Consider the following 25,148-nt stretch of genomic DNA (forward strand, 5'->3'; position numbering starts at 1 on the left):
GACCCAGGAAACGAGGACCGAGTTTGTAGCTGGGAATTCTTGGCTAGACATACCTAGAGGACTGCGACACTTTATCACCCGGAGAGAAGACCGGAGGGGTCCTGCTTTTTTGTCGACCTGGGTTTTGGTTCCAGCGAACGCCCGAAGTAGAGAATGACGAGTCTATTCCCAGATGGACTTAAGATCTTGAACCAACTCATTTATGGCGGAAAGAGGGAGAGGTGGGAGTGGATGTTGTCCATAAGCTCTATAAGTGGCAGAGTCTCTGTTTGCTTCGCCGAGAAGACATCAGCAAAGCCCTTATAAGAAGCCGGAAGACCCACCAAAGGCTTGGAGGACACTGGAGAAGCCATGGTGGATACAGGATGAGGTGACTGGCATTGTGGTCCCCAGTCAAGAACCTCCCTTGTCTGCCAATTGAGCTCAGGAGTGTGACGTTGCAAACATGGGAGAGGGAGGGAAGGACAGCAATCCAAATCCTGGTACATGAATCTTTAGTTCGGAACATCGATGGAGGGAGCCACAGCATGCCAAGGTTTCCAAAATATAAAGGCTTTATTTACATCAAAGGCATAGAGTACGCGACGTTTCGATTCGCAATGAATCTTTTTCAAGCATAAAAGTATGGCCGGTGTGGGCCCATATAAATACACAGGTGTATGATGACGTCATTTCCTTTAGTGACGCAATATGCAAAACATACGATAGTGAAGTATATATATAAAGCTATAATAATAAAGTGCATTAGTGTTCAAGAAGATATTTTAACAATTCATAGCGACATAACAATATATTAGTCTCACTCGTGTGATTTATGTATACAGGGTGTCCGTGTCAAATTCCGTGTTCCGTTCCTATACGCATGCGTAGCTATTCTCGTAGTCATAGCGATCAGGCTGTATATTGTTAAATCTCAGAAGTTAGAGTGCGGAATTAAACCGTGTAGTCACCAACAGACAAGTCTACTTGATGTAAGCAGAAGATACTGCAGTGGTTCCTCAAAAACGACTAGAATTCCGTGAGGAATACAGTGAGATTAGCCATGACCTGGTCGTTCCTGTCCCAGAGAAGGGTAGCCCATGCTAGGGCTTTCTCGGAGAGAAGGCTGACCACAAATGGCACCTTAAATTTTACAGAGTTGGTTTCATCTGACCAGAGCACCTTCTTCCACAAGTTTGGTGTGTCTCCCAGGTAGCTTGTGGTAAACTTTAAACGAGACTTTTTATGGATATCTTTGAGAAATGGTTTCTTCTCGCTACTCTTCCATGAAGGCCATATTTGTACAGTGTACGACTGATTGTTGTCCTATGGACAGACTCATCCACCTGAGCCGACTCTCCCATAGCACGGGTCGCGGGCTCACCCGCGCAACTTACGGGTCCCGGCTCCTGCTCCATCCTTTTATCCCAGCTGCTGCTGCTCTGTCCCCGACTCCTAGGGCGTGCCCGCGCTGGGTTCTGCAGATTTAAAGAGCCAGCCCGCCACTAATTGGCGCTGGCCTTTCTATGGTAAACTATATAGCCCTGCCTCTTCCTGTGACCCTTGCCGGATCTTCGTGCCTAGAGCCCTTGAGAAAGCTGTGTCTTTGCTGTTTCTGTGAATTCCCATTCTGACCCTAGTTCCGTTTCTGACTTTGCTACTTTGCCGCCTGTCCTGACCTCCTGCCTGTCTCCGACTACGAGATTGCCTGCTGTTTCTGTACCTTGACCTTGGCTGCCAAGGTCCTGATGGTACCACGCAGCAGCAAGTCCAACCTGCTTTGCGGTGGGCTCTGTTGAAAACCAGGCGCCACTTAGACTTAGGTCCCAGGTAGTGGCATGTGTCATCATCCGCCGTGGTTCAGGGGATCCACAATCTCTAAGCCTGATGTAAGATCCGGCTATGGATCCTGCCGAGGTTCCGCTTCCCACTCAGCCGACTCTGGCTACCATTGTGGTCCAGCAATCCCTAGAGATGTGAACAGCTTGAACAGGTTACCGCCATGCTGCAGTAGCTGCTAGCCACCTAGCAAAAACAACAGGTTCCTGACGTTGCTCCTGCGGCTTCCTGCTGCTGAACCTACGCTTTGGCTGTCTATGCCTGGCAAGTATGATGGTGATCCCAAGATGTGCAGGGGCTTTACAACCCAGTGCTCCCTGCACATAGAATTCATGCCGTCTCAATTCATCATGTAGCGATCCAAGGTGGCATTCATCGTCAGCCTCCTCTCTGGGAAAGCCCTGGCCTGGGCTACTCCTCTTTGGGACAGAGACGACTCGGTCACGGCTAATCTCACAGCATTTCTGGCAGAGTTCTGGTCCATCTTTGAAGAACCTGCACTGGCCTCTTCTGCTGAGACTGTGCTGTTGAATCTATGCCAAGGGAACTCATCCGTGGGAGAATATGCTGTCCAGTTTCGTACCCTGGCCTCGGAAGGGACTTTCCTCTCATGTTAAGGACGCTCTGGCAGCTTTAGATCTGCCATCTGCCCTGAGTGGTCTCATCACCTTAGTCACTAGGATTGACTTGCGATTTAGGGAGCGTGCCGAAGAGTTACCCCTAGAACATCCCCAGGTACGCCCACAATGTCTTCCTCGCCTGGATCCTGCTTTCTAAAGGCCTCTAGCCTCCAGTTGTACCATCAGCATAGGAGTGGAGAAGTCTTCGCATTCAGCAAAGCCTTGGTTGGGTTCATTATATGATCCTCCTCCTGTCTTCACTCCTGGTGATGAATCGCATCAATCCGGTCTCCTACAAGTTGCGCCTTCCTCCCACCATGAGCATCCTGAACTCCTTCCATGTCTCCCTGCTCAAGCCTGTCATCTTGAACCGCTTCTCCCGACAACTGTCTCCTCCTGCTCCTCTGACATCTATGAGGTAAAAGAGATCATTGATATGAAGACGGTGAGGGGTAAGCAGTTCTTCTTGGTTGACTGGAAGAGGTTCGGGCCAGGGAGAGATCTTGGGAGCCCGAGGACAATTTCCTGGACCAAGACCTCCTGCAGAGATTCCTCCAGCCCAGGAAGAGGGGGAGGCCGAAGGGGAGGGGTACACTGTCACGGGTGTCTCGCCTGTGCCTCTCGCCCCCGCCAGCGCGTCGCACGCGCAACTTACGGGTCCCGACTCCTGCTCCGTCCTGTCCGGTCCCGGCTGCTGCTGCTCCGTCCTGTCCGGTCCCGGCTGCTGCCTGCCCTAATAAACACGCGCACACGGCCGGACTTCATCTTTGTCAGACCATCTGGATGGGGGATCGCGACAGGACCGGGTAAGTGGCGAGTGGTGGCGGCCAAGGCGTAGTGCAGTAACGTGAGGCAAACTCATGGTCAGGGACAGGCAGGAGGTCAAGACAAGCAGCACAGGTTTGGAGTTGGGGACATAGCAATAGGTCAGGACAGGCAGCACGTAATCGGAGTCAGGAACGGAATCAAGGTCACAATGGGAAATCTGAGTAAATGCAGAGGGCCTGGAATACAGCTTTCTCTCAGGCATGGAAGCACAAAGATCCGGCAGGGAACACAGAAAGGGGCTGGAATTTATTAGGGCAGGCAGCTGGCCAGAGCCAATTAGCGGCGCGCTGGACCTTTAAATTTTACAGAGCCGAAGCATGTGCGCCCTAGGACACGGGAGCGCGCATCGGGGTGCGGCCATTATGGGGATTGCCTCTGGAACTGGGACAGCTGAGTCCAGACGCTGGGGTACACAGAAGTACACGGGTGCGCCTGCGACCCGGGATATGGGTAGCAGGGGCACTCATGACAATCCTAAACAAATAGGTAATTGGATGATTGCTTGTTCTTATCCCACAGTGGGACTAATAAAAAATTAGAAAAAAAAGTTTCATAATAAAAAAATCAATAAATGAATTAAAATACTCCTTTTACATATGCGTTAAAAGTAACATAAAATGTGAAAATCAGCACAACCTACCTCACAAAAAATAAGCCCTCAACCATAAAAATAATTACCCACCACCCAAAAAGATAATACATTTTCATCAAAAAGTCATCGTTTCATTAAATAGTATCACTGAAAATATGCATCTGATCCAACAGGAAATAAGCCCTTACATGACAGCAATAAAAAGTATTTTTTAGCTTTCAATAATCTGCTACATCCTGTAGGGCAAAGGTGGGGGCTGCAAGGCGCAAAATCTCTTCTACACCTGACTGGACAGCAACAAGGAATATCCACATGTGGGGTTGTCTCTTAGGAGAAATGGCATAATAAATTTTAAGATGTTTTTTTTTTTTTTTTACTTTTTTCTTTAGGTAGCAGTGACTGCAGCAGTGGAGTCCACAATGCTCCCAGATCCTCTCCTGCTGCTTCATTCTGTGTCCATTTGGTTGCATGTACTGGCTTCAGGACCCAGAGCAGAGTGGCTCCAGGAGCAGGAGAGGAGTGGTATTTGTCAGCTGTACTGTTCAGCTCCTGCATCTGGCACAGCTCAACTCTGGGTCCTGGCGCCAATGAATACAACCAGCTCAGGACAAAGAGCAGAGCGGAACATGGAGAAGAAGCTGCAGTGTGGTGCAGGGGGGAGAGAGAAGCCAGGAAAGGAGAGTATTTATTTTGTCTGTTCTCGAGGTCTACAGTGTTAGTAATTTTCTGTTGTGAGAGTCTCCTGTATTAGCAGTTGTCTGCTCCGGGGATCTCCAGTAATATTATTGTCTACTATGGGGTCTCTCTATTACTATCATTGTCTGCTTTGTGGTCTCCAATATTATTATTGTCTGCTCTGGGGTCTATTATTGGAAAATATACAAAGTTTTCCAGGATGGGATAAGGAAAACCACACCTTTTTTTAGCTACCATGTAAGGTACCATAACTGATTTAATGAGCCATTCGGCAGTTTCACCGTAAAGCATAGTACTTCAGGCTTCAGGAGCCTTAAGTCTTATGACATGAAGCGTGATTAATACCAAACCAGTATATTTATTTCAGAAGGAACAGAATCCCAACTGTAGACAGCGCTGTTTCAACCTGGTTGGGTCTCCTCAGTACAGTGTAGGGAACTGGTTTGGCTGGGTGAGAGGCTTGTGACTAGGGTCAGGAAGTAAGACAATTATAGGCATATGGAGTCTTATATAGCCATGGATGTTCCACTAGGGGGATTCTGGGAAAATATGAAAAGTTTTCCAGGATAGGATCTATTATTGTCTCCTCTGAATGGCATATTTCATTTCAGGGGTGGACTTTTATGGCTTACTGTTGTTGTTGGTTCTTCTAAGATGTAGTTACTGGTGTGGCCCCTTAACCCCTTCCCACGCCCAGACTCAGTATCTGAGCCCTGGAGATCACATACCAGTGTGGTAGCTGGGTTCACGCTGTAACAGCTGGGATCACGACTATCACGGTCCCTGCTGTTTAGCCCTATAGAGGTGCCAATCGTTGCTATGGCAGCCATTAGGTCCAATGAAAGACCAGGGCTACCGGCAGTAAATGCCTGTTAGATTGTGCTGAATGCACCATCTAACTGCTGCTGTCAGCCTATGAAGAACATTCGCAATACATCAATATTGCAGTATAATACAATAAACAAGTGATCAAATGATCACTTGTTCATGTCCCACCCTTGGACAAAATAAAAGAGTCAAAATAGGGTTTAAAAAAAAAGTGCAAATAAAAAAAAAAAAAAAAGTCGCCTGATCCCCTCATCAGTAACAACCCGTACAATAAAATAAAAATGTCACTGAATCTGTACGGAAACTCACAAAAATTATGAAATTTTCACATAATTTGTTCTATATACAGGTTGCCCCCTACTTAAGGACACCGAACTTACAAACGACCCATAGTCACAGACAGACCCATCTGACCTCTGGTGAAGCTCTCTGGATGCTTTACTGTAGTCCCAGACTGTAATGATCAGCTGTAAGGTGTCTGTAATGAAGCTTTATTGATAATCCTTGGTCCCATTACAGCCCAAAAATTTTGAAAATCCAACTGTCACTGGGGCAAACAAATTTTTGTCTGGAACTACAATTATAAAATACAGTTTCGACTTGCATACAAATTCAACTTAAGAACAAACCTATGAAATCTATCTTGTACTTACTGCAAAACAAGTTAACCATAAAAAAGCTATATAAATGTATCACCATAATTGTTGTGACATAATTTTTATGGTACTTTGAATGACCGGAAATAGATGCTAAATACCACAAACAAGAATTAATGACACCAAGAAAAGGTTACAAAAATCTCATTATTAGCTGCTGAACCCCCCCCCCCCCTTCCCTAAATGATGTACCTGAAAAGTGGATCTGAACTGCAAAAAAAATCCCCCATATCTCCATATAAAAAAAAACTAAGCATGCTATAGCCTGTAAAGTGTGACAATGCAAACCTGCTCTGAATGGCGCTCCGTCCCTTCTATGCCAGGCCATGTGCCCATACAGCAGTTTATCAACACATATGGGGGATCCTCATACTTGGGAAAAATTGGGTATTAAACTTTGTGGAGATTTTCACCATTTAATACATTATGATGGTTTCATTTTTGGCCAAAATTTATTGTCTAAAAAATTTTTTAGATTTGTTAATTACACCTCCGTGTATTAACCCCTGTGAAACACCTAAAAGGTTAACACGCTTTTTAACCCCTTAAGGACGCAGCCATTTTACAGCTTAAGGCTCAGCCCGATTTTTTGGATTCTGACTTGCTTCGCTTTATATGGTTATAACTTTTGAACACTGTTACTTATCAAAACGATTCTGAGATTGTTTTTTCCCCACATGTTGTACTTCATTTTAGTGGTAAATTTTGGCAGATAAGTTTTGCGTTTATTTACAAAAAAAAGAAAATGTGATGAATTTTTTGAAAAATTTGCCATTTTCGAAATTCTAAATCATCACGTTTTCAGGCAGATAGATTTACCAGCTAAATAAGTTGCTGAATAACATTTCCCATTTGTCTACTTTACATTTTCATAATTTCTGAAATATCTGGATAATTTATTTTGACGTCACGCGGCTTGCAAATAGAATATCGCTTTTCCGGATTTTCAGAATTGACTCTTTTGCGGATAAATACAGTTTTGAATGAAATTTTACATATTTAGCATCAAAACCCCCTATATAACCAACCCATTTTCAAATCTGCACCCCTCAAGCTATCAGAAACAGCTTTTACGAAGATTGTTAACCCCTTGAGATCTTCATAGTAATTGAATCAAAATGGAGGTGAAATTTAGAATGGTCATATTGTTCCCTTATACGTTCATTTAGCACCAAAATTTACACATTTCCAAAATATAAAAAGAGAAAACCCACCATACAATTTGTTCTGCAATTTCTCCTGAGTACAAAGACCCCCCACATGTGGCCGTTACTTGTTTTATGGGGGCACAGCGAGGCGCAGAAGGGAAGGAGGGCGCTGCAGCTGCCAGGAATTTAGTTTCCTCATTGGCCCCTTTTGAAGGCTATAAAATTTTCGCTTTTTCGTTATTGGGGCCATGTGACGGCATTTTTTTTGCGGGATGAGATGCTTTTTCCATTGTTACCATTTTGGGGTTGGTATCACCTATTGTTGAAAATTTAGGAACTTTTTTTGAGGGCAGGAGTAGAAAAGCATCAATTCTGTACTGGATTTTTGACTTTTTTTTTTTTGGTGTTCACCGTATAGACTAATAGTCATGTTATCTTTATTCTATGGGTTGATACGATTACGGGGATACCAGACATGAATATATTTTCTTACGTTTTACTAAATTTGTCAAACAAAACCCTAATGTGGGGAAAAATCTATAATTTTTGTATTGCCATCTTCCAAGTGGCATAACTTTGTTACGTTTTTGGCTACGGAGCTGGTTGATGGCTTGTTTTTTGCGGGACATGTTGTACTTTGCACCAGTATCATGTCTGAGTACATATGGTTTTTTGGTCGCATTTTATATCATTTTTTGTGGGATTGAAAAGGTAAAAATCATAATTTTTGGAGGGTTTATAACAGTTTTTTTTTACGGCGTTTATCGTGGGGGTTCAATAATGATTTACTTTTATTCTACGGGTTGTTACGGACGCGGTGATACTATATATGTGGGGTTTGTGTTATGATTTAGACTTTTTTTTTGAGTTATATGTCTCTTTATATGTTTTGGGGGTTTGGGGCATTTTTAGTGATTTATGACTTTATTTTTTTATTGAATAACTTTTTTTTTTACTTTTTCACTTTTATACCATGGGACATGAAGAAGCAATCTTCTGATTGCTTGTTCATGATAATATTCTGCAATACTCATGTATTGCAGAGTATTATCAGTGTCAGCCTATGCACTTGCATAGGCTGGCACTTTGCCAGTAAGATGACGTCACAGACGCCATCTTACTGGCAATTCTTGCTAGTAACTCTGGGGTCCAGATCGGACCCCAGAGTTACTATAGCAACGATCGGCGCCCCCCGAAAACGGTTCGGGGGGGGCGATCGTGGGGGAAAGACCCCCCAGATGCAGGTTAGATGCCGCGGTCGCGCTGACCGCGGCATCTAACGGGTTAAGCACCCGCGATCGGAGACAACTCCGATCGCGGGTGTTACACTGGGGTGCCGGCTATTAGTTACAGCCGGCACCCCGTGTTTCCCGATGCCGGTTCGGCTCTGATCCAGAGCCGAGCCGGCATAGGAGCCGTGGCGGATATATCCGCCACTGAGCGCTAAGTCACTGCGCTCCGTGGCGGATATATCCGCCGCGGAGCGCGAAGGGGTTAAAGTAGATTTTTTTTTATACATTGAGGGGTGTAGGTTTTCTAAATGCCGTACTTTAGGGGGGTTAATTGTTATTTAGGCCTCTCAAAGTCAATTAAAGCTGAGCAGGTGCCTCTAAATATGGGTTTGGGCGATTTTCATAAAAATGAGAAAAATGCCACCCAAAATTCTGAACCTGGTTTCAACCATGGGTGCCTAAAAACCCATGCCGATATAAAGAAGACATTTGGGAAATGTTAGTTATAGTTATTTGGGTGCACTGTCTATCTGCCTGAAAATCAAAAAAATTAAAGCTTTGAATATGAATCATTTTTAGAAATTCTTGCCAAATTTCCCCTGGATATGTTAAAGCTTTACAAAAGTATAACCTCTTATAATGACATAGGGCAGATTTAAAAAATCTGATTTGGTCCTAAAGCCCTAAAATGGCTTATTCACGAAGGGGTTAAAGGGGTTGGCCACTCTTTTACATAAGGTACCCATGTGTGTCCGACTCCACACTCACATTTCTGCTACATTCCCATATGCATTTTAGCATTTACCATATAATCATTTTTAGAATTTCATAGATCTTGCAGGAATGAATGTACCCAATGTATTCCAAAACAAACATTTCTAAAAAAATTAATGCAACGTTTGTGGCTTAAAATTTTGTATTGTAGAAAAAAACAATAAAAAGTTTTTGTGCCTATCAATAAATTCCTTTATGCCTCTATTTTCCAGCATTTATCTTTACTAGCACCTCATTAGCAGGCCATTAACAGACCAAAATTGACAGTTGGCAGTAGGCACTGTGACTACTGGGGGAAGGGGAAGCTGGCACTGTAAAGACTAGTGGGAGGGTCAGCAGGCACTGTAACTACTGGGGGGAAAAAGCATTGTGACTCCTGTTGACATGCACTGTGACTAATAGGGGCAAGCACTGTGACTACTGATGGAAAGGACTATGACTACTGGGGGAAAGGACTATGACTACTGGGGGCTGGCAATGTGACTACTGAGGACAAGCACTGTGGATGAAAAGGAGATGATGAAATGAAGAAACTTTTCAGATGCAGTTTTTGATTTCCAAACCAGGAGTGGAGTTAAAAAAAGAAGAGGACCAGCTATTCTCAGTGAAATGTTCTCACTCGTTAAAAACTGCATCTGAAAAACTGAACGTGTGAACACCTTCAGATCAAAGACGTCATCTTTCAGTTGCTGGATTTACAGTAAGTGCTGGTACTACCCATGAGCTCACAATTCTGTTTTCAATACTATTATATACTAGTGTCTGGGCCCCAACACACCCCAAAACCGAACAAGCCTCCTGCCCCCCGCAGTGACCTTTCACAAACAGGGTTTGAGGCCTGTTGCTACGACAAGGCACACTCTTCTGGTAGATTGCCAATAGGAGTCATACTTTTGGTCAAGTATATTTATTATAGTGCAAATATGGCATCAAAAACTAAAGCATGGTGAACAGTAAACATATAAAAGTGTTTAACAGACAACATATAACAAATATAACATTATAAAGTGCAATTGCTAGGGCCGCCACTATCTTTTAATGTTTTAATAAAGAATTGTGTTAATTACCAGTGGGGGTGCTCCAGTGCACCTAAGGGCTCTTTACGTCACCCTGCCACCAGTCCTGAGGTAATCTGAAGTCCTGGTACCTGTGCCTGCTCAGCAACCTCTGTGAATCACTGCATAAGGGTCAGGACTTCATATTTCCTCAGAACCAATGGGAAGGAAAAGAAGGAGCGTTCATTGCATGCCCCAAGGAAACCTAAAGTCCCTGCACCTGCACACTGATTCACAGAGGCTGCTGAGCAGGCACAGGTATCGGGATTTCGGATCACCGCAGGACTGGCCGCTGGGTGACATAAGGAGCCCTTAGGTGCACTGGAGCACTCCCACTGCTCCTAAGCTGGTAATTAACATAATTCTTTATAAAAGCATTAAAGGATAACCATAGAGGCCATTTTGATGGAACTTACAGTGCTGAAGTCAGGGTCATCAGGTGCATAGCATGATACCTTCAGGTACTATGCTGTGCACCTGGTGCTCGATTCCCTTTAAACAAGGGATATATATAAAGACAAAATACTCATGTACCACACTGTAGCTCCATGTATGGCTGTGTACTGCCGCTGTATAAAGACTATATACTATAGAGACAGGGCCTCCCCCCCCACCCCAGGATAGAAATAGGGCCTCATCCCCTACCCCAGGATAGAAAAAGGGCCTCATCCCCCACCCCCACGATAGAAAAAGGGCCTCATCCCCCACCCCAGGATAGAAAAAGGGCCTCATCCCCCACCCCAGGATAGAAATAGGGCCTCATCCCCCACCCCAGGATAGAAATAGGGCCTCATCCCCCACCCCAGGATAGAAATAGGGCCTCATCCCCCACCCCAGGATAGAAATAGGGCCTCATCCCCCACCCCAGGATAGAAATAGGGCCTACCCCCACCCCAGGATAGAAATAGGGCCTCATCCCCCACCCCAGGATAGAAATAGGGCCTCATCCCCCACCCCAGGATAGAAATAGGGCCTCATCCCCCACCCCAGGATAGAAATAGGGCCTCATCCCCCACCCTAGGATAGAAATAGGGCCTCATCCCCCACCCCAGGATAGAAATAGGGCCTCATCCCCCACCCCAGGATAGAAATAGGGCCTCATCCCCCACCCTAGGATAGAAATAGGGCCTCACCCCCCACCCCAGGATAGAAAGAGGGCCTCACCTCCCACCCCAGGATAGAAATAGGGCCTCACCTCCCACCCCAGGATAGAAATAGGGCCTCATCCCCCACCCCAGGATAGAAATAGGGCCTCCCTCACCCCCCACCCCAGGATAGAAATAGGGCCTCCCTCACCCCCCACCCCAGGATAGAAATAGGGCCTCCCCCACCCCAGGATAGAAATAGGGCCTCCCTCACCCCCCACCCCAGGATAGAAATAGGGCCTCCCTCACCCCCCACCCCAGGATAGAAATAGGGCCTCCCTCACCCCCCACCCCAGGATAGAAATAGGGCCTACCCCCACCCCAGTACCGACCGACAGACATACACACACACACAGAGGACCTTACCGTGTTCAGCAGCCGCGGGAACGCGCCATCTCAGGTGCAGGCGAGCACAGGAGCAGGAAGCAGGCATCGGGCGCCGGGACCACGCGGCCACCGCCGGGAGCTCCGGGGCCGTGCAGGCGTGAGAGAGCCGGGGCCGCGCAGGGGTGAGAGCGCCGGGGCCGCGCAGGGGTGAGAGCGCCGGGGCCGCGCAGGGGTGAGAGCGCCGGGGCCGCGCAGAGGTGAGAGCTCCGGGGGCCGCGCCGTCATGGGAGAGTTGGGAACTCGACCGCATCGGAGCACCGGGACTCGGCACGCGTCAGGGCCCACCGGAGGATTCTCCGGTACTCCGGTGGGCCAGTCCGACGCTGTGTGCAGCACAGACCGCACAGTCTGCGGCCCACCGGCCGGGCCCCCCCCCCCCTAGTGTCTTAGAGTCCGGGCCCCATAGGGCAGTACCAGTTGTACTGCCCTATCGGCGGCCCTGCCCCTGTCACATGACATGAATGTAACACAAGGCACAATGTAAATAAATTGACACAATATTTTCCATCTATAAATAGAGCTTTATACACTCACCGGCCACTTTATTAGGTACACCATGCTTGTAACGGGTTGGACCCCCTTTTGCCTTCAGAACTGCCTCAATTCTTCGTGGCATAGATTCAACAAGGTGCTGGAAGCATTCCTCAGAGATTTTGGTCCATATTGACATGATGGCATCACACAGTTGCCGCAGATTTGTCGGCTGCACATCCATGATGCAAATCTCCCGTTCCACCACATCCCAAAGATGCTCTATTGGATTGAGATCTGGTGACTGTGGAGGCCATTTGAGTACAGTGAACTCATTGTCATGTTCAAGAAACCAGTCTGAGATGATTCCAGCTTTATGACATGGCGCATTATCCTGCTGAAAGTAGCCATCAGATGTTGGGTACATTGTGGTCATAAAGGGATGGACATGGTCAGCAACAATACTCAGGTAGGCTGTGGCGTTGCAACGATGCTCAATTGGTACCAAGGGGCCCAAAGAGTGCCAAGAAAATATTCCCCACACCATGACACCACCACCACCAGCCTGAACCGTTGATACAAGGCAGGATGGATCCATGCTTTCATGTTGTTGACGACAAATTCTGACCCTACCATCCAAATGTCGCAGCAGAAATTGAGACTCATCAGACCATGCAACGTTTTTCCAATCTTCTACTGTCCAATTTCGATGAGCTTGTGCAAATTGTAGCCTCAGTTTCCTGTTTTAGCTGAAAGGAGTGGCACCCAGTGTGTGGTCTTCTGCTGCTGTAGCCCATCTGCCTCAAAGTTCGACGTACTGCGCGTTCAGAGATGCCCTTCTGCCTACCTTGGTTATAACGGGTGGCGATTTGAGTCACTGTTGCCTTTCTATCAGCTCGAACCAGTCTGCCCTTTCTCCTCTGACCTCTGGCATCAAGAAGGTATTTCCACCCACAGAACTGCCGCTCACTGGATGTTTTTTCTTTTTCGGACCATTCTCTGTAAACCCTAGAGATGGTTGTGCATGAAAATCTGATTTGAATCCCACCCGACTGCTTCCCTCCAATGGCTGCGTTCAAGAACTGCGCATTTCAGGGCAAAATACTTCTAAGGCTGCATTTAGATGAACAATTCCCGCTCGGCTGCGGTTGGGCCGGCATCAGGGCCTGATTAAGGGTGGTGGGGGCCCCTGGGCGCAAACTGGTAGGGGCCCTTCCAAGTCCCCTGTATAATACAGCCTGCCTGCCCCCTGTAGAATACAGCCTGCCAGCCCCCTGTAGAATACAGCCTGCCAGCCCCCTGTAGAATACAGCCTGCCAGCCCCCTATAGAATACAGCCTGCCAGCCCCCTATAGAATACAGCCTGCCAGCCCCTTGTAGAATATAGCCTGCCAGCCCCCTGTAGTATATAGCTGCCAGTCCCTTGTAGAATACAGCCTACCAGCCCCCTGTAGAATACAGCCTGCCAGCCCCCTGTAGAATACAGCCTGCCAGCCCCCTGTAGTATACAGCCTGCCAGCCCCCTGTAGTATACAGCCTGCCAGCCCCCTGTAGAATACAGCCTGCCAGCCCCCTATAGAATACAGCCTGACAGCCCCTTGTAGAATATAGTCGCCAGCCCCCTGTAGAGTATAGCCTGTCAGCCCCCTGTAGTATATAGCTGCCAGCTCCTGTAGAATACAGCCTACCAGCCCCCTGTAGTATATAGCCTGCCAGCCCCCTGTAGTATATAGCTGCCAGTCCCTGTAGAATACAGCCTACCAGCCCCCTGTAGTATATAGCCGCCAGCCCCCTGTAGTATATAGCTGCCAGCCCCCTGTAGAATACAGCCTGACAGCTCCCTGTAGAATTCAGCCGCCAGCCCCCTGAAGAATATAGCCACCAGCCCCCTGAAGAATATAGCCACCAGCCCCCTGTAGAATACAGCCTCCAGCCCCCTGTAGTATACAGCCACCAGTCCCCAGTAGAAAATAGCCGCCAGTCCCCTGTAGAAAATAGCCACAAAATAATAAACTTTATACTTACCTCACCTTCCTTTCCAGTGATCCCACGACGCTGCAGGCTCTTCCTTGTTCTCCGGGCCACTGAAGACACAGCTGCCATCGGTGGGGGAGATCGCTGATGCACTGTTTTGGCGGCACCATGTAGTGATCGGACGCCGACAGCGTGACGTCATCACTCGCCACTGGCGTCCCATCACAACCTGCTGCTGCCGAAACAATGCATCGACGATCTCCCCCACCGATGGCAACTGTGTCTCACTGACACAACTGACATCCTAGACCCCTATGTGTGAAGCGGGCTGCCATGGGCCGCTGCGCATCGCACACAGAGACAGTCGCTGAGTTGCTGACTGAGTCTCTGACTGTCGGAAACTGGTGGGGGCCCCTTTAAAAGTGAAAGTGGTGGGGGCCCCGGGGCTCGAGCCCCGTGAGCCCCTCCTTTAATCCGGCCCTGGTGGGCATACGTCCACCTCAATGGAGAGGAGTAGGGGTGACCCCTCCTCTCTCCATAGAAATGCACAGGGTACGGGCTGTAACACGGGGAAAGATTCTTTTTCCCGGGTACGTTGCGGTACGTGGCACCATATAATTCCGAGCGGCCATTGTTGTCTATGTGGGCGTACGTACGGCTGCAAGGTTGCGGTCATACATACACCCCCCATACGTCAGTGTGAATGCAATCACAAGCCTAAACACATCTGTGACCAGGACAAGCTCCTCCCTCTCTGATCGTGGCCAATTTGTGGTTCTGGGGCTCCAGGGATTATAGGTAAATCCACCCCTGGTCAGACACCTCACCCTGGATAGAGCACAGCCCTGCCACAGCCGCCCGCACCTCTCCTGTCCCTCTCACATGACAGCTTGTAGTGGAAGTGGAAAGTGGTCATTCAATATTTATTACTAAACTTCGCTTCCATCTTAGCTCGTATTATTTATTCACAGATGTGAAAACTAACGCTACTCTACTTTATAACAAGAAGCCCATTGGCGGAGCTGCAGACGGTCACTGCGGATTGGTCAAAACTCCAACTTTCAAGCGTTGCCCCGAGAGGTGACGTCAGGGTCCTCTGTGCTATTTTCTCATTGGCTATTGATTCGCACGCTGATTGGATGCGACGCATTCCATTTGCTCCGCCCCTACAGTCAGCTGTATGGAGAGAGGGTTGAGTACTATAGTTCCGTGTTGGTCAGAGTCCGGGAGGCAAGTGAGCTGAAAGACTTGACAGGGAGCACTTACCGGCCACAGTGATCTCTCCAGCCGGGCCTCGTCATGGCTCTCCTTCTCCAGCACCAGTTCAAGCCCCTGCCTGCCGATAAGCAGGTAGACACATGCAGTTTCTTAGATTCCGTCTCCCACATTCCTTCATTTTTCGGTAAGTCCTTGCTAGTAACCCTTGTCCATAGATAATACATTATCTACATTGTGTTTCTTGTTGACCCGTGTACTCGGTGTCCTTCGATTTCACATAACAATGTATACAATGGCCACCTGTCAGGTGTGGCTGTAATCTCTGCATTGTATTTCCGAGGAAAATCCAGGTAGAGTCTGTGTGTGCTGATGGGTTTGTTCCTTATTGGACTGTATGGCTGAGAAAAGGGGTGGAAGTCATATTAAAATATTGATGATTACTATATTGAAATTACCCTTCTCAATAACTTTATTGTGATCTATTGTATGTAAATTCCATATTCCTTCCTTTTAGGAACTTTCTAATTTGTTCCAACATGTCAGCTAAGAACAGTGCACTATGTTGTGCCCTGCTGCCAGGATGACTGTTAAAGAACCGTACTGTACAATGGGTACATTAGGTTTTTTTTTTTATCTCTAGTGTTGGGGCATGTTCACACAGTGTAACATACACATCAAAAAAATCTATGCCATGACATTTATGGTAGATGCCTTAGGTTCCTGCATGAGTCATAGCTGATGAAGTGCTAAAAAACAATAAAAGGCTGCTATGCACTATGAAACTTCTTTGAGATGATCATCCAAAGCTCAATTAAAAATTATATTCTAGGAGGGTAGCCTTCTTAAAATAGATGATCCAGTGTGCATAACACATGTGGAATTAAGTGTCACCTAAGCAGATTTATGAAAATTAGCGAAAAAATGAAGAATAATTGTCCCCCAGAGTGACTAATCAGACTAGAGGAATTCTTCATTTTAGAATGGTTGCCACAGGAACACCATCATGCTTCCTTTGTATTTATCTAAGTGTCATTCATTGTGGATACAGCAGAAAAGTCGACCTTTGAATTAGATCCCGGTCATAACAATACACCACCCAACTTGTCTCTTTACAATGTGACACATATTCAAAGGGCTAAGCAAATACCAAGTATAGGTGTATACATTTGTTTCTTAAAGGGTCGCCAAATAAAGAGTGGTCTAACAGGTTACACAGGATAATGTACTCATTAATAGTATAATAATAGTTCAGGCTGAAAAATCCATAGGTCAATAATAATAATAATAATAATAATAATCATTATTTATATAGCGCCATCAAATTCTGTAGCGTTTTACAAATCATAGGGGACATATACAAATATAATACTACATTACAGAGTACAAACAGGCATATGGAACAATAGGAGTGAGGGCCCTGCTCACAAGAGCTTACAGTCTATGAGGATGAAGGGGGTGAAACAAGAGGTAAAAGAGCTTGTATAATGGTCCAGCCATTCTTTATAAGGGAACAGTATAAAATAATTCGATAAATAAAAATTCTGCGTCTTGAACCATCCATCAGCCGCCATATTATATACAAGGTGAAAGTCCATCAACCTATGAACACTTAATATTTGTCACATTTTAGAATTTGAACATTATATAAACTGTTCAAATCTTCTGACACAGAATATTTCTTCAAAAACCTTCCATCGTATAGGTTTTGATAAGAATATGCTTGTTGCCTTCAGCAGACATCATTGCTGAAGATGGTGATTGGCTGCAGTGATCGCATGCATACTGCAGACTAATAAATCAAGGGCTGGGTTGGGGAAGAGTAGGTTCACAAGGGCATTCTGTTACACATTGTGCATCTTTTTTACATGATTGATAATGGAAGATAACGGAAGCTCCATTAAAGTTTATGGGGATCGTCATCTGTTTTTAGAATCCATTAATTGGGATGTCTGACTATTAGCAGAAGGGCTGGGGAGGGTTTTTTAAAAAAAAATAAACTTTACTCACCTGCTCCCTGTGTCACGTGCCGGAGTTCGTCGGAGTCTTGCCTCTGTTAGTTTACAGGAGCATGACAGCTCTGCTCTGGCAGCTCTGACCATCTTTCTCAGCGCCAGATACAGAGCTGGGACATAGGGACAGCTGAGCGTCCCAGGCGTCTGTAAGGTGCCGGAGCAGAGCTGCCATGTTCCTGTAAACTTTATTTAAAAAAAAAAAAAAAAAAAAAAAAAAAAAAAAAAGCCCTTCTGCTATTTTTTTTCTAATAGTCGGACAACCCCTTTAAAGAGGTGATGGAATTATTTTTTATTCTTTTTTTTAACTTTACAACATTTATGTATTAATATTTTTAAGAGGGTTACCCACTTGTCACTGCTGATCTTTTTATATGAATTGGGGGTGACATCAAGTCACCAGGCGCCCATACGCTACAGCCTGCAACTGTAGTGGGTGTATACGAACAAAGAACAGTGGTGGCAGGCAGTGACATGATGTACTGGAGAGAAGGTAAGGGATGAGTATAGCTACTTTGTTATTTTTATACCCCTCTGAGATCCTGATTCCAGACAACCCCTTTAAGTAAAACATTTTTTTGAATTGTTTATAGTAATTGTTTCATGGACTTTTGTGTATAAACAGCCTTGACATTCATGTCCATATAGAGTTTTCCCCTGACTTTGCCTAATTTGTTTAGCACCTGTCAGATGACAGAAATGGGAACTTCTAGAATTCTAGCATTCCACTAATAAATAAAAACCATCCAAAGTTCTACTACATGTACTGTACAACTCCATTGTCTTTAAAATGCTGATTTCCCTAGCCCTGATGGTCTGTAATAAATGTAACCTTCATCAGATGACAAGCCCTTCCATTGTCCATGTGACACAAGTACATGTATATTTCTCTGTCTGTGCAGAACAATGAGCTGTCACTGTTCTGGAATGGAAGGCATTTCTGTCATTGCGTGGGTAATGTTCCTAGGCAGTCTAATTCTTTTTCCTTTCCTCACAAGCAAAATGTCTTGTAGCTGTGTTTAGCACTGTAAAACAAAGCACATACGTTTTACATTTACTCAATACAAATAGTTATAAAGAATAGAGATGAATTGCAATTTATGGTGTGCATAGCCTAAACCTTAGAGTCATGTAACTAGTCACCGGATGATTAATCCAAATAAATTAACATCTGTAGCCTTTATGTTGCTTATGTGTGTGATGAATTATGACTTATTGATGATGTACATGAAATAAAGTACAGATGACTAATAATGCTATATATTTAATAGAAATGCTACACAGGAATAACTAGTTGTACCAGAATACATGCAAAGAGAGAGGCAACAAGTCTGAAAATCTATTGTAAAGTCTTCAATGTATAAAAAATTGGGACCTTTTGTAGTGTCATATTATTACAGTAGGTTTAGTGCAATGTGTAGGATTGTATAAGTTGGAACATACCACTGGTTTTTAGCAAATGTGTCGCCAAGAATGTCATGTTTAGCTGGTGACAGGTTCCAATGCCCTATGCTATGGCGATTGTTAAAATGCCTTTTTCAGCATTCGGAATCATTTCAGTAACGCATATTATATATTTATTTCACATTACCTGGCGCCCTGCCAGCAGCATGTTGTGGGTCCTGGAAGGAGGGAAGGACTGCCCCAGCCTGTGTTTGTCTCTTCGGTGCATTCTTCCTCTACTCCTCTCTCATCCAGCTCCCACTGCCCCTCCCCAGCCTGCTCAATGCACATGACAGGCAGAGGGAGCTCGGAGGTGGTGAGAAGAGGGGGCCGGGGCGAGGAAGTTGTGGAGGAAAGGGAGACTGCATGGAGGAGACGGAGACACAGGCTGGTGCGGCTGCCCCCCTTCCCCCCCATCCATTAGGCACTCTTCACACTTTGCTGGCAGGTAATAAAGTTTTATAAAGTACTGAAATGATACAGAATGCTGACACAGGAATTTTTCAAATCTGGTATTGGGACCTGTCACCAGCTAAAGAAATTGCATTCATGGTGACGGGTTCGTTGAAAAGGCCAGAAATAACCTGAGCTGCTTTGCTCATTGTGCGATCATGGTTATTTGCATTCTGTATATTTTGGGGGCACTATTATATATTATGCAATTTTGTAGAACTAAATGACCAAATTCTTATAAGTTGTATTGACAATTGCTTTGTCATTTCTGTACTCCTAAGCTTTGCATCTAGTTATGTATGACCTTCACCTATTTGAGTCTATCCAGCTATTGATAAACGGCTGAATGGCTTGTGTAACTACAAAACTCTACTGTAACTTGGTACCAGTAACTAGTGAATGTTTCACTTCAGTCGCTTGTAATGAATGCTAATTACGTATCCTATTAACAAAAGACCAAGAGTCCATATTAAATTCTTAATAAACTTGTCTCCTGGAGATGGTTTTTTTTTTTTTTTACAGAACTGTTCACCATTGAAACATACTTAATCTTTCTGGATGTAAGTTTTGCATCATTATGCATATTTTGCCTATTTGGCGTTAACTTGTTATGTAACATATACATTTGTAATACGCTAAAAATTATTATTAAAATGTTGAAAGACCTTTTTTATTGCACTGGAAAACATCCTTGCACAAGGAAGGGCTCCTAAATTTATTTCCTGCTGTGATTTTTTTTTTCTTTTTGTGCTGCATGCTCCTCCAACCACAGTTATGACCATCCACCAGAAGTCAGCAGGACGCTGGGCATCTCAGGAAGTCCTGAGTCCTGCTGCACAGAAGTCACAAGACACACAACTCCTGTTAAAGGATACTAAACTTTCAAGTTTAGTACAAGTCGCCAGTCCATTTTTAAAAATCTTCTCAATAATACACAAAGTATGTAGATTTTTTTACTGTATAATGTTTGTCTGAGTTCTTTTGTACTTTTTGGAAAGTGGAGTTGAACCTTTGCTTGATTTCACACCTTGAATATATGTTTTATTGATCAATTGTGGAAAAGGTATGAACATAAACCTAGAGTACTTAGAGCCTGACTTCTAAGAACTAATTGGAAATCTTCCAACTCCACTGGGGACAATTAGGAAATATCATAATGGTGTCCCTTGTTGACTTACTTGTATTGTGGTGACCTAATGTGTTTTCTTGGCATGTACATAATTTACAACCAGATTTAACCCTTATTCGGAACACTTGAGCTTTTAACAAACTGCACAAATCAATAGTGCTGTGTGTATCCATAATATGTAAAGCTAAGAAATCCTTTATTGGGGGTATGTGGGGAAAAATGAACTGATGCCTTACACCACATTTAAGTTTTTTGAAGATGAGGTGTTATTCTGGTGTTCTGCAAGACCTTCAGAGCTAAGTATCTAGCATCACACACTTGGATAAATCTGATGCAAAAAATTAGTAACCAAAGGTACCATGTCATGAATGTAAATCAGTATTGCTGAACAGAAGCAGCCTTTTATGCACAATAGCCAAGGGAATAGCCACAGTGTTGGCGTTTACATGATGAAATGAGCTCAGCCTGCGTCAAAGGAAACCTACCATGAGGAATCTTATTACACTTAATTATTACGACTAAGCTTATTAACTCATCTTAATACGCTTTATTTCTGGTAGCATTTTAGGGTGCATTCACACATTACAGTTGAATTTCGTTTAGAAATGTAATTCAAGCACATTGGGGAGGCTTAAAACACAATTTAAATGTAACATGTGAACATTGATTAAAGGACACAGCTGATATTGGGCCATAAAAATGCATCATTTATTTTATTTATTTATTTTCATCGCTAATTTCCAAATTGTGTACATCAAGGGCATGGATTAGCTGAATTAATACTGACCATGGGTATACTGTGTCGCTAGGCATGGGGCTATCTCTGATCTGGGATGTTGTAGCCAAGTATCAGTTGTACTTTACTTTCAAGGAAGTGATTCTCACTGAAGAACCTCTAAAAATTTTACTTTACGTATTGTATATTGCAATATTCATAAATATTGTAAAACAAATAGCAATGCCTTTCAGCTAAAATCTGTTTGCTTTTGCCCACTGTAAATGTTGTGGTGTTTAAGGGAGTCCCCAATGAGAGTCTAAGGAATTCAAGACTTCCTGAAAACAATGATTGGAAAACACTTTTTCAAGTGAGAGTCCAACCTCTACGATGAATTGTAGGAAAGAAGGGCACATAGTACAGATTTAGGACTATGTCCCTTCCCATGCACAGGCCACAAGCTGTTAATGACAATGACAATTTATCCCTTTTGTAGTTGACATACATAGGCAAAGTCCAAGGTGCTTCAGTTAAATTATGGAGAAGCCCTGTAAACTTCAAAATTTGATTCCATTATTTTGACTTCAGCCCTATCTGTAAGACACAAGATGTATCGTATTGCCTTTTCTATTTTAAGAAATCAATTCTGGACTGGAATGGGTTGAGTTTGTTTCTTTCATTATTCAGTGATTTTATTATTTGTTTTTTAAAGTGTTCAAAATGACATAGCATTTGTTAGAAATACACAAGTTTCTGATGTACTGCAATTGAATAGGAACATTAAAGTTTTACAAGGTACAAATAAGTAAAGCCGTTACTTTAAGGGTGACTGGCTTTCTTGGGAAGATATAGTTTCACTGTTCTTCTTCTGTACTTGGCATCTGGAGCCTGTGATGTCGGCATTTATGATACTAAAGCTGTAGTATAGCTTATATAAAGCTGCAATAGTCATACCACATACTGGAAAAGAATTTCCAAAAAAAAAAAAACATATGTTCATACTTCTCCTTTACAAAATTAATCAATAATTGTGAACAATGTTTTTGTCTGCCAAAATTATGGCATGTAAACGGAGCAAGAATGGACAGTATATAGGATATTTCAGTCTTGTTGGTGTCTTATGTCACACTGTCCCCTCAATTATTTTCATTGTTCTTCTACTCAGCATACTGATCCTACAGCAGGGGTCAGGAACCTTTTTGGCTGAGAGAGCCGGGAACACCACATATTTAAAAATATAATTCTGCGAGAGCCATGCAATATGCGCATGCCTTCCAGTAAATAGGTAGCCACATTACATGGTCCCAAGTACATAGGTAGCCACAGGCCATGCCCCCCATTAGATAGGTAGCCACAGCACATTCCCCCCAGTATATTGGTAATCACGGCACATGTCCCCACCGGTAGATAGGTAGCACCATCACATGCCTGATAGTAGATAGGTAGCCACAGCACATGCCCCCAAGTAGATAGGTAGCCACAGTAAATACCTCCCAGTAGATAAGTAGCCCCATAACATGCCCCCAGGCCCCAGTAGATAGGTAGTCACAGCACATGCCCCCAGGCCCCAGTAGAAAGGTAATCACAGCACATGGCTCCCAGTAGATAGATAGTGTCAGCACATACTTGCCCCCAGTAGATAGGTAGCGCCAGCACATGCCCTCAGCAGATAGGTAGTCACAGCAAAACAAAAAAGGAAATACTCACCTACCTGCTCTCCCTTCAACAGCTTCTCATCACTCCCGCGCTCTTCTCTATGACCCAGGCACCGCTGCCACCGTTGCTTAGGCAATGGTACTTGGCTCATAGAGAGGAGTGGATGCTGCTCTACTCTATGACACAGGTGCTGTCACCTTAAAATCTTAATGTGTAACACTGTCTAATTAATGTATTGTAAATAAAAAGAGTTACAAGCACACAAGCTAGATATACACCAAGCTGAAAAATATAATACAAAGTCAGCTAGGCGGCGATGTCCCATTGGTGGTAACATCCCTGTCTGCGTCCAGTGGTCATCGCTGTGTGTGTCTTAGATGTACACACTGCCAATCTATGTTAATCAATGATTTGTCTGAGAGCCAGATGCAGCCATCAAAAGAGCCACATATGGCTCCCGAGCCATAGGTTCCCTACCCCTGTCCTACAGCATAGGGTGCTTGAATATTTTCCGCTGGCGTTCACATATTGTACATGGTGGGGGTAATGTTTTTTTCTTTATTGGGTGCTAAGTAGGTGTAAGTATTGTTGGATTCGGCTTCCATCTTGAGTCACATTACAAGGCCTGCTTCAAGGGATGGATATTGACTTTTAGGGAGATTTATTACAATAGGTGGTGCTAGAAACACAACCTTGCAATGCACATCTAGTTTCTCCTAAAACAATACAAAAATAAAGGTGGGGGGTGAAATCTGCTATAAAAATTTGTCCTGAAGGGAGTACAGAACCACAGAACCTAATGCTGTAAAATTGTAGTGGACACAAAATAATGCAGTTTAGAGACTGGGGAGACCTGGTCCCACTACGTGTCACTAGAACACAGACCTGTGCTGATCAAGTCTTTCAGAGACCATGGGGGTCATTTACAAAGGGCCCGATTCGCGTTGTGCCGACGGGTTATCCAAAAATTTCCAATTTGCTGCAATGTTTTTTTTTTGTTTTTTTTTCTGAATTGTCCCAGGATTTTGGTGCACGTGATCGCATTGTGGCGCATCGGCGCCGGTATGCACGCAACGGAAATCATGGGTCGTGGCCATACAAAAACCTGATGGATTCGGAAAAAACACCATATTTAATTTAAAAAAAAAAAAGTGTTGCTTGACATGCGCTTACTTGCACCCGGCCTGGCTTGGTGTACTCCAGTGCATTCCGATGAACTTCAGCGCAGCAGCGAAACCTGGTGGACGTCGGAGGAGCTACCTTAGTGAATCCCTGGCCGGTCCCCAATCCTCCGCAGAGAACGCGCCGCTGGATCGCGAATGGACCGGGTAAGTAAATCTGCCCCCTAGTCTTGTGTGAAAGGGTTGACTATAACAGTAAGTATAACAACCTGCAACGTCAAGACAATAAGGGGGAAGATTAGAATGACTATGCTGAGGGCAAGGTGTGTGCGGAGCTGTGGTTATACCTTGCACCAAAACTGCTGGCAGGCTAAGATAACACAAGATTTATAATGCGTTTATTACCTCCAATACAGTTGCCTTGAATAAGATTGTAGTAACCATTAAGTCTTTGGCCTCTTGTAAGTCTTTGCTAGGATCAAGCCTTCTTTCTTGAGTAAATGTCATTCTAGTTAACTGTCCTGCCTGGCTGAAGACCTGATCTGAATTCTGGACATGCCAGCTGTTGTATCCTGGTAAGGACTGAAAGGCGTCTGAGGAGCAGTTGTTATACCATACAATTATGTTCTAGTATTTAATTACCCTACGCACATGCACAAGATATTATTTGCTTGAAATTCATAAGAAATGATATGATGAAGGAGTAGGCCTCAATGGTGAGGCATAGCAGGAAAGGCAGGTTTGACAAGTTATCATACTGCATTGGCTTTTTCAGCTTATTAAAAAAATTGAGCAATTATTTGTCTCTAGAACGTAGAAAACATGACAATTGGCATGAGATGAGTAAACTACATTTGTAGTGTTTGAATTGTTTTGACTAGCAGTGCAGACCACACATCGCCATATTGAGGATGAAGATGCCCCAATACACAATTGTTTTGCCTTTTTGAGCTACTGTTTTGTTAAATATGCCTTGCAATTTGTTGTTGTTCATTTTGAGGTTGTAGTTACCCAATTTTAAGACCTGCAAACAGGTTTCCCTGTATTGAAAATCACAAAATGTAAAGATGCTTTTTTTTCTTAATCAATACTATATTTGATGCAAATAGTAATTGTGGTTAAATATAAAAATAGCAATTTAACACTAGTAAATCTAGTTATGTATTTTAGGAAATCATAA

At 44.3% G+C, this 25,148-nt stretch overlaps 1 protein-coding gene across 1 annotated transcript in view; it reads left to right on the forward strand.

Moving 5' to 3' along the window:
* The first annotated feature begins 15,360 nt into the window (after positions 1-15,360).
* Positions 15,361-25,148, forward strand: part of GLTP (glycolipid transfer protein) — a 28,156-nt gene continuing 18,368 nt past the window's right edge. Inside the window, exon 1 of the mRNA XM_072147279.1 lies at positions 15,361-15,626. Coding sequence (XP_072003380.1) covers positions 15,524-15,626 — 103 coding nt within the window. The 5' untranslated portion in view covers positions 15,361-15,523. The remainder of the gene's footprint in view (positions 15,627-25,148) is intronic.

This window comes from Engystomops pustulosus, chromosome 1 (assembly GCF_040894005.1).
Source record: "Engystomops pustulosus chromosome 1, aEngPut4.maternal, whole genome shotgun sequence".
NCBI lineage: Eukaryota > Metazoa > Chordata > Amphibia > Anura > Leptodactylidae > Engystomops > Engystomops pustulosus.